Consider the following 10,414-nt stretch of genomic DNA (forward strand, 5'->3'; position numbering starts at 1 on the left):
GTGAAAACGTTGCCCCTTAGGTCTCTTTTAAATCTTTCCCCTCTCACTCTAAACCAATGCCCTCTAGTTCTGGACTCACCCACCCCAGGGAAAAGATTTTGTCTATTTATCCTGTCCATGCCCCTCATAATTTTGTAAACCTCTGTAAGGTCACCCCTCAGCCTCCAACGCTCCAGGGAAAACAGCCCCAGCCTGTTCAGCCTCTCCCTGTAGCTCAAATCCTCCAACTCTGGCAATATCCTTGTAAATCTTTTCTGAACCTTTTCAAATTTCACAACATCTGGGTTTCTTTAACTTTAGCGTCCTCCTTCAAATTGATTTGATGAGACTGACAACATAAATCGATCAATGTTCTATTTGAAATGTTTGAAAAATAAATTCCTAGGATACTTTTGGGGTCTGAACTAATTCATATTTAGGGATCGCTGATCTTACAGCTTATGTTGGTAGTAGCTTTGAAATCATCTAAATACCTAAAATGGTCTGCTGGCAGTGCCTGCAGTTATGATGCTGTTTCTCATCTTGTACTTGTGTGCATAAGATAATCTAAGCTTTAGCTAATTGTGAGTAAAAGAGCATATTCTCCAAGGACCAACTGGTAATAACCACTTAATTTCCTTTATAATCCACTCCTTGGCAATCTCCTAACATTAATTATGTACTGATCTGCTATGTTTATGTAAGATTTCATAGTTATCTGTTTGGTTTTCATACATTGCTTATTAATGTATTAATTTTATTACAGTTACATATGGCATGTGCTAGTGGCTACAAAGATGTCTCCACCCTACTACTTGAGAATAAAGCTGACACTGATGTCACTGATAACTGCTACTGGACACCACTTCACCTAGCTGCAAAATATGGACAGGTAAATAAAGGTTTTAACTCTGCCTACATGGGCCTCTCACAAGACAGATTAAAGCCTTTTTAATGAACATTTGTGATTGTATTTCCTGCAGAAATAGGAAAAAAAGTCTGGAAAGCATTATTGCTGATTATGAAAACCAAGTAAACTTTCTCTGTCTCCTGATCATCAGTAAAGAGATTCACATTTTGTTCCTGCGAAGCAAGGCTTTTGAGGGAATTGTCATAATAAGTATGTTTATTACATAGTAGCAATCATTTATGTGTTGTGTTGTGCACCATTGTCAGTATATCAGTACTGTATATTTTAAAGACACACTATGGCAGTATACCTGTAAGGAATGTGCACTTGACAACATTGTCATAACGCGAGGCCTAACAGTGTAAAAATCTGATTCTCCATCTTCGGGTTTGGAAAATGCTAATAGAGGTTTGTAGCCCAACAGTTAATGTGATCAGAGATACTGATTTATCTGTGAATGTAAATGTTGGTAAATATCAGTGGGTGGTAATAAATATCTGAAAAGTACTTCATAAACTCAAAATCCTTGCTACTTTCTATTGTTACAAAGAACAACACAGTTGGATGCAAAATCTACATCATTTAAACATGATTCAATATAATTAATCAAACTCCCCTGCTGTTTACATATCGGCACACAACTATTTCCTATTTAAGTATGTATGCAACTTCTTTTGGAAAGTTTTTGATACTTAGGTGATAAAGTATGGTGCTAGATAAAGCACAGCAGGTCAGACAGCATCCGAGGAGCAAAAGAGTTGATGTTTTGGGCATAAACTCTTCTTCAGGTCCCGACTCTCCTGCTCCTCGGCTGCTGTCTGACCTGATGTGCTTTATTCAGCACCACACTTTATCGACTCTCTCTCTCCAGCATCTGCAGTCCTCACTTTCTCCAAGTTGTTGATCCTTATACAACTAACATCTTTAATAGAGTAAAATGCTCTAACGCACTTACAACATTGAAACTAGACTTAAAAATGGAAGATATTTGAACAGATAAATCAAATGCATGGTCAAACAGCCAGATTTGAAGCAGCATATTAAATGGTGGGGGGGGGAGAAAAGTACAAAGCGATAAAGTTTTATGAAGGAAATTTGACTTGGCAATTAATGATGATCTGAAGATGTGGGGAAACAGAAGAGGTCAGACTTGGAGGATCACTGAGCTTTTCAATGATTGCAGGGATGGAGGAGGCTATGGACATAGGGAGACATGACACCATGAAGAATTTGAAAATTAGGGTGAAAATGTAAAATCAAGTCATTGATGGTGAAGAATTAGTTTGAGTCAGAATATGGGCAGAATATTGGGAACACCAGAGAGAAGAACTTTGAAAGTGTCAAATCTGAGAGTAGAAAAGTCACTATAGATGTAATAGAGCAGAAATAGAGGGGAGATGTTCAGAACTGAATCTGCCTGCAACAACATTTTAGGTAGTAAATGTATAATTCATTACCTCTGCTGTAAAGTCTAAAGACTGAAATAATTGACTGCCAATGACCATCAGCACCTTCCTTTGTATTTATTGAGGAATGGCAGATGAATTTTAATTTAGATAAATATGAGGTGCTATATTTTGGAAATGCAAATCAGGGCAGGAATTATACACTTAATGATAAGGTCCTTGGGAGTATTACTGAACAAAGAGACCTTGGAGTGCAGAGTCATACTTCCTTGAAAGTGGAGTCCCATGTAGATAGGTTAGTGAAGAAGGCGTTTGGTATACTTGCTATCATTGGTCAGTGCATTGAGTATAGGAGTTGGGATGTCAATTTGGGGCTGTACAAGACATTGGTTAGGCCAGTTTTGGAATAATGAATTCAGTTCTGGTCTCCCTCCTTTAGGAAAGATGTTGTGAAACTTGAAAGGGTTCAAAAAGGATTTACAAAGATGTTGCCAGGGTTGGAAGGTTTGAGCTATGGGAGAAGCTGAATAGGCAGGGGCTATATTCTTTGGAGTGTCAAAAGGCTGAGGGGTGACCTTATAAAATCATGAGGGGTATAGAATAGGATGAATAGCCAAGGTCTTTTCCCCGGGGTGGGAAAGTCCAAAACTAGAGGGCATAGGTTTAAGGTGAGAGGGGAAAGTTTTCAAAGGGATCTAAGGGGCGACCTTTTCACACAGAGGTTTGGTGCATGAATGGAATGATCTGCCAGAGGAAGTGGTGGAGGCTGGTGCAACTATAACATTTGAAACACATCTGGATGGTATATGAATGGGAAGGGTTTAGGGGATATGGGCCAAATGATGACAAATGGGACTAGATTATGTTAGGATATCTAGTCGGCATGGACGGGTTGGACCCAAAGGTCTGTTTCTGTGCTGTATATCTCTATGACTCTATGGTTTGACTCAAATCGCTGACCCTTTTTGAACTGATTTAGGTGAAAGATCTATACTAATATGAACGCTGCTTCAATTTCAAAATTAATCGTTCTCACCTTGCCCCAGAATTCTACTCTTTTTTCCTACTTTTGTAGATTATTGTGCACAGTGTCAGTATAAGAGGGGGCATAAAGAGAAGGAGCTATTCTCTATTACAGTTATAAGCGTAATCAAAGACTTGTCAAAAGCTCCATGTATTATACGCAATAATATAAAATAAAGCAAATAATTTGTAGTTATTTCAAAGTTCTATATTGGTGCATTTAAAAAAAAATGTATAAATCCTGTTCTGTTTATATTAAACACTGAACATGATATTTCAGTCGAATGAACATAGAGGTAATATACATTGAAATTGTTCATTTAATGTAAAATCTCTCAAGGTGCTTCAAGGATGAACAGATTCAAAACCCATGCTATGGCAGAAAATGAGAAATTTGGAGTACTGATTAAAATCATTACTTTGAAAAGTTATTTTTTTTTAAAGAGGAACAGATCTTTTCTAATCAATGTTTTCAAAGATGTTATTACACGCCTCTGGAGCAGGTGGAATTTGAACTCTGGTCTAGAGGTACAAGCATTACCACTGCACCACAGGAACCCCTTAGACGAGAGGCACCAGAAGAGAATAAAGAATAGAGAATAAAATGGTATTTATATTTCAAGTCCAGTTCTGGGGAAGGGTCACTGGACCCAAAATGTTAACTCTGATGTCTTTGCACAGATGCTGCCAGACCTGCTGAACTTTTCCAGCAATTTCTGTTTTTGTTTCAGACTTGCAGCATTCCCTTCTGGTTTTTAACAAGTGATTTATATTTGGATTAATTCCAATGACAATTGAAGAGAATAAGAAAATATCATGAAATATCTTTCTAGTATTTTGTAGATGTCACTTACTCCTGAATAGAATTGAACCATTGAAGTCTCTTTAATGCATTCATATTATCAGCACATTTTGTGTGTCAATTAATGGATTGGTGTTATTCCATTTTTGGGTCAATTTACTTTCTTATGGTTGTGCCATGCTATAGATCATTAAAAGAAATAGCCAATGTTCCATTATTTGGGATATACCTTTCTATTCGCTGAATTGAAATGGTGCACTGGCTTCCTGGGACTGCATTCCCTTTGCTAAAAGTTCCAGGGGTGGAGAGCTCACTGAGGTGAACACTGGCTGTTTCAGGGATAGTTGCCTGAAGGTGGGATTTCCACTCTGGCAGGGACAGGAAGTTCCACTATACGGAGCTGGTGCTCAATCAAAGGCTGGCGTTGCCCGAGTGTTTTGGAACAGAGACATGCAGCATTGGATCAGAATTTGTGCATGTGTTTGAGAGTCTTGCCGGCTTTTGAGATCACAGAACCTGGTGAGGGGTTTGTGGGATTGAGTTTGAGAAGCAATGAGGGAAAAGCAACCTGGAGGAGATAACATCTTGGAGGATCATCCAATGTGCCTCCTTTACAGATGCCCCATTTCACCCACCTACTGCCAGCTAGTACAACAGCCTCCTGGCCTAGTTGAGTAGACTGTACCCTACTCTGATTAAATCCTGGCTGCAGCAGGATGAGGACCTTAAGTGGACATGTGGAACCCAATTAAGAAGTCTTAATTATCCCTGTCGGACACCACAACCCTCATCCCAGAGCAGACAAGTTCACAACTCAAACTAACGCTATACACTACTACCCTCCCTAGAGGCAAACTGCTCCCTTTACCTTCTACACCTGACATTCCCCGCCCAGACCCCAAACCAACACCCCAATCCTTACACTGAATCTGACAGCCACTGGCTCAACTGTTCCCTTTCCCTGACACCACCTCTTCATCCACATAACCAGCCAACAAAATCAGAAATTGTGGAAGAACTCAACAGGTCTGACAATATTTGTGGAGAGAAAGCAGACTTAAATATTTTGGACCCAGTGACTCTTCTTCAGAACTGATAGAACTAGGAAAAGATTGGGATATATGCGAGAGAAGGGTTGAGGGTGAGAGAGTAAAGATAGGTAGAACTGGAGCCCAGAGTGGGAGAAAAACAGTTAGTCAGACAAAGGAATGGGTAAAGGTCAGACTGGGAGAATCAATAGCTGCTAATGAGGGCCATTTATGGCTGTCAATAGGTATTTTGTGGTAGTAGTCCATGTGATGAAAAGGCATGGTGTGTGGGGGTTGGGATAAGGATATGGAAGGAGGTGCACAAGCCCTAAAACTGTTGAACTTGATATTGAGTCCAGAGGTATGCAGGGTTCCCATGTGGAAAATGAGGTGCTGTTCTTCCTAGCTTGCTCTGAGCTTTGAGGGAGCACTGCAGCAAGCTTGAGACAGAGAACTTGGCCAGGAAACAGGGTGGTGCATTGAAATGGCAGGCAACTGGAAACTCAGGGTCACATTTGCAGACAGAACGTAGGAGTTCTGCAAAGTGATAGCCCAGTTTGTTTCCCCAGTGTAGAGACCACATTATCAGAAGCAAATACAGTGGAGTAGATTGAGTGAAGTGTAGATAAATTGTTGCTTCACCATTGCATGGGAAGCCACACCCCATCCACCTGTCAAACTTGATACACCACCTCTCGCCTTGAGCAGACAATTCCATCCAGGGCCATGATCCATTGCTGTACCTCACCAGCATGCTAACTCTTGCCCTAGCTCCAACCACTTGGCTGATCTGAAAATCACTAGCCCCAAAAGAACAACATTCCCCAGTTGGAACCTTGTCACTGCCCCAAGCCTGACTACCTCACCCCTTGCCAGCCTGACTCAGTGTCCTCTCCTCCACTCCTGACCCAACATATCCCTCCCATCTTTTAGACCTGATTCCACTCCCCTCAACTTGTCAACACACCCAGACAGAGCTGCAAATCTTTGACAGTAAACCTATCCTAAACCCTCATTCAAGTACATGACAACTTGGCATCTAGCCTACCCACCAGGCACACCACCCACCTGGTATACCACTGACCAGGCACAGCACCCACCTGGTACACACTGACCAGGCACAACACCCATCTGGCACACCATTGACCAGACACACCACCCACCTGGCACACCACCTACTGGGCACAACACCCACCTGGCATGCCACCTACCAGGCATACCACCTACTGGGCATACCACCCATCTGGTACACCACCTACTGGGCACACCATCCACCTGGCACACCACCTACTGGGCATACCATCCATCTGGTACACCACCCACCTGGCACACCACCCACCTGGCACACTACCTACTGGACATACCACACATCTGGTACACCACCTACCGGGCACACCACCCACCTGGCACACCACCCACCTGGCACACCACCTACCAGGCACACCACCCACCTGGCACACCACCTACCGGGCACACCATCCATCTGGCACACCACCTACCAGGCACACCACCCACCTGGCACACCACCTACTGGGCACACCATCCACCTGGCATACCACCCACCTGGCATGCTAATTCTGCTCTTAAAATGAGCCGTTAAAATGTCTGACTGTGCTGCTGGACATTTAGATCTCAGAACATGGTGTGCTATCTGCTGCACCATGGGACATGGTTTTGTTTGCTGATTTGCTTTGTTTCTGGATTCCTGAGCAGGTTTGAAACAGCACGTCCATCTCTAAGAATCTCTGACATAAAGTGGATGCGACGTGAGTGGGTATTCTTGATCTCCTCGAGATCAGAAATCAGGTTTCTGACTCTGACAGGAATATCTAGGCTAAACTCTTTACTAATGTAACTTATACGTTATAGCAAAAGGTAAAAATACTGTTCATCCTCTAACAGCCTTAATCAAATAAACCTTTTGATTTAGGAGAAAGTGAGGACTGCAGATGCTGTAGATCAGAGTTGAGAGTGTGGTGCTGGAAAAACACAGCAGGTCAGGCAGCATCTGAGGAAGGGCTTATGCCTGAAACGTCGATTCTCCTGCGCCTCGGATGCTGCCAAACCTTTTGATTTAGTCTAAAAATGAGGACTGTTTCTCACACCACAGACAATGTCATTTCAATTTAGTAAGCTCCTGTTTCTTTGTCTAAATTTCTGATGATTGATAATTTGTATTTTTTATTCTAATGCCCCATCAGGAGCAGTTTCACAGGATTGTGTTTGCCTCCGAGCCAAAAATCCAGGTTCAAGTCCTGTGTGCCATAACATGAGTAAACAAGTTGGTTAAAAATAACCAGAAGTGAGAATTGGGCAACATTCTACCCCAATCATTAAACAGTAGTGGTTCCATTTGCAGCACATAGGACTATCATTAGCTAACATTTCTTGGTCATTGATTCCTGATAAGGACTGCAATGAAGAACTAATGATGTGTTAAATTGATTGATGATTTTCAGTTGATTATTCAAAAGGGCATGTGAGAGTTATATGTCAAACTGTGCTCTCAAAACATTGCTTATTGATCCAGATCATAAAATGGTAATTGTGTGATCCAGTGAAACATGGTCACGATAGAGTGATTTTCGTGGTTTCGTAAATGCAATTCTGATTGCATTGATGGTAATAATGTCTTTTGGATGAAATGTTAAACCACCTTTAGTTATGCCTGTATTACAGTACAATGGAACCTTCAGAAAAGACCACAAACTCTAAATGTCTTGGTCCTCAGCCAATCACACAGATCATATATTTTGTTGTAATTGTTGGATCTTGCTGTACTGAAATTGGCTGGCACGTTTGCCTCCAAAATAGCAGTGATTGCATTTGAAAAGTAGTTCACAGTGTGTAAAACACTTCGGAACATTCTGAGGATGTTGAAAAGTGTTATATAAGTGCATTCATTTTTATACATTCTATTTTACCCCACTAAAGATATTTTAAAATTCGTATTCAGAGATGTGTTTTAATCTCTGTTGTCCCTGGAGGACAGCATTTCAGCCAGGAAGACATATTTGAACTTCCTGATAAGATTAAAATCTACTTTAAATTCTCCTGAGATGCAATAACCTGGCGTTTGCAATAATAAAAAGTGCTGAGGCTTGTTGCAGTGGAAAAGTAAATAGAGTAGTGACCTCCAGCAACTATGTATGTATTTAAACCTAAACATCAGGAAGCTGCAGTCAACTGGTCAAAGATAATGTGAATGTGAATTTTCAAGTTGATTTTATTTATGTTTATCTATAGTGAGATAACTCGTGAACTGAGATATTCATGACACGTCATAAATATTTAAGCATTTCATGGGAGTGGCATTTGTTTATTTGCATTCTTCATGCTTGAGGTCTACTTGAGTTCAGCATCACCAATAACCTAACACTGAAGGGGACACCCTGCAGAAGAGGATTGATACCAGGGATTTATGGGTTCAAGTGTAGGGACTGGTTGCATAAGCATGGTTTAGTTTTGTTTTCACTTTCGAAGATTGAAGGGTAAACTAACCAAAATATTTTAAATGATCATGAGACTCAACAAGATAGATACAGAGAGTTGTTCCCTCTGCAAGTTAGATCAATAGCATTCAGAGGAATAATCACGGAATTACTCACGGAAAGTACCATGGAATCTCCACGAGCTGTGGATGACAAGTATATAGGATTGAAATTGCTAGGTTTATGTTAGAAGTCACATGACACCAGGTAATAGACCAACCGGTTTATTTGAAATCTCAAGCCTTTGGAGTGCTGTTCCTTCATCACTGGATGAAAGAGCAACACTCCTAAAGCTTGGGGTTTCAAATAAACCTGTTAGTCTGCAACCTCAATGTCATGTGATTTCTGACTTTGTCTGCCGGCAACTCCACATCATCGATTTTTGTTCACTAAGGATTTGGAGGATTAAAATAGGGGTGAATGAATTGAGTTGGGACATGATCCAGTTGAACAGACTTGAGAAACTGAATTGTCTATTCTGTACTTTTTATGAAATAAAAATGATCAACAGGTGTTTTATTCCCATACTAAGATTTGATGAATATAATGAGTAATATAAATATGTGAGAATGAACATTAAACTGAGGAAATGTTTTTGATTTCTCCACAGTTTGCCATTGTGAAACTGCTTCTGAAGCATCGTGCAAACCCTAATCTCCTTAACTGTAATGAGGAGAAGCCTTCAGGTATGTAAAGTCAAATCGGTGAAGGTGATAACTGAGCTCGGATCATTATTTCACCTCCCAATAAAATGTAGACTATTTTATTTATCATTGCTTTGTTCTTCAAATCTCTCGCATGCAAATATGTCTCATGCATGTACACACACCTACACCCCAGGCAAGAGCACACCTGCCACACGTAACAGCAAGTACTTATGTTTGTGTGGCAGCGTTCATGTGATAAAACACCCCAACTAACTTTACAGGAGCCAAAGTCTCCAGAAACAAATGGGCACCAAGCTGTGTAAGATGGTATTGGGTCAGATGACCAAGTGTTCGCACAAGTAGGTGTGGTATTATTGCAAAGATTCCAAACCAGTCAGGTAGTGATGTTTGTTGTCGAGAGTGTGGTGCTGGAAAAGCACATCGGGTCAGGCAGCATCCGTGGAGCAGGAGAATCGACATTGGTCTCCAGCATCTGCAGGCCTCACTTTCTTCCCGGAAGTGATGTTCCACTATAAAATGTATCCACCTCACCTTCAGTAGCTAGTCCCATTATTATTGGTTTAATTGCAGTTCATGTATATATGCTCGATGTAGTAAGTCAGCATTGAGCCCAGATTAGAATGCACGGCGTCTGGGCAAAAAGCCCAACAAACTTTACAAAAAGGTGTTTGCAAAACAGGGAAGATTTTACAGATGCTCCATGCTGAGACATTTTGTGTACAATTTGTAGGCATATTTTTTCAGTTGTTACATTGTGCATACACAGTGGTTGTATTTACAAACAGAGAAAGGTGTATGGCACAGAAAGTTGACATTTCCCAATCGACATGGACATCTACTACAAACTCACTGACTCCCACAGCTACCAGGATTACACCTCCACCTCCTCCCACCCTGCCTCCTGTAAACACGCTATCCCTTATTCCCAATTACAGAGGAACCTCAATTATCCAAATACCAATTATCCGAAAATCAGATTAACCAATGAATATCCCAAGGTCCTGATAGAAACATTACATCAAAGACTTGTTTCCAATAGTGATTGCATCTTTTGTTCACAGTGATTAAACAGGCACCGTCTCCAAAACACTGACCACCTGCCCTCTT

At 41.0% G+C, this 10,414-nt stretch overlaps 1 protein-coding gene across 1 annotated transcript in view; it reads left to right on the forward strand.

The window, feature by feature from the left end:
- Nucleotides 1-10,414, forward strand: part of myo16 (myosin XVI) — a 375,473-nt gene that overhangs the window by 127,799 nt on the left and 237,260 nt on the right. Inside the window, exons 7-8 of the mRNA XM_043691191.1 lie at nucleotides 746-871; nucleotides 9,250-9,325. Coding sequence (XP_043547126.1) covers nucleotides 746-871; nucleotides 9,250-9,325 — 202 coding nt within the window. The remainder of the gene's footprint in view (nucleotides 1-745; nucleotides 872-9,249; nucleotides 9,326-10,414) is intronic.

The sequence above is a fragment of the Chiloscyllium plagiosum genome, chromosome 6 (genome assembly GCF_004010195.1).
Source record: "Chiloscyllium plagiosum isolate BGI_BamShark_2017 chromosome 6, ASM401019v2, whole genome shotgun sequence".
NCBI lineage: Eukaryota > Metazoa > Chordata > Chondrichthyes > Orectolobiformes > Hemiscylliidae > Chiloscyllium > Chiloscyllium plagiosum.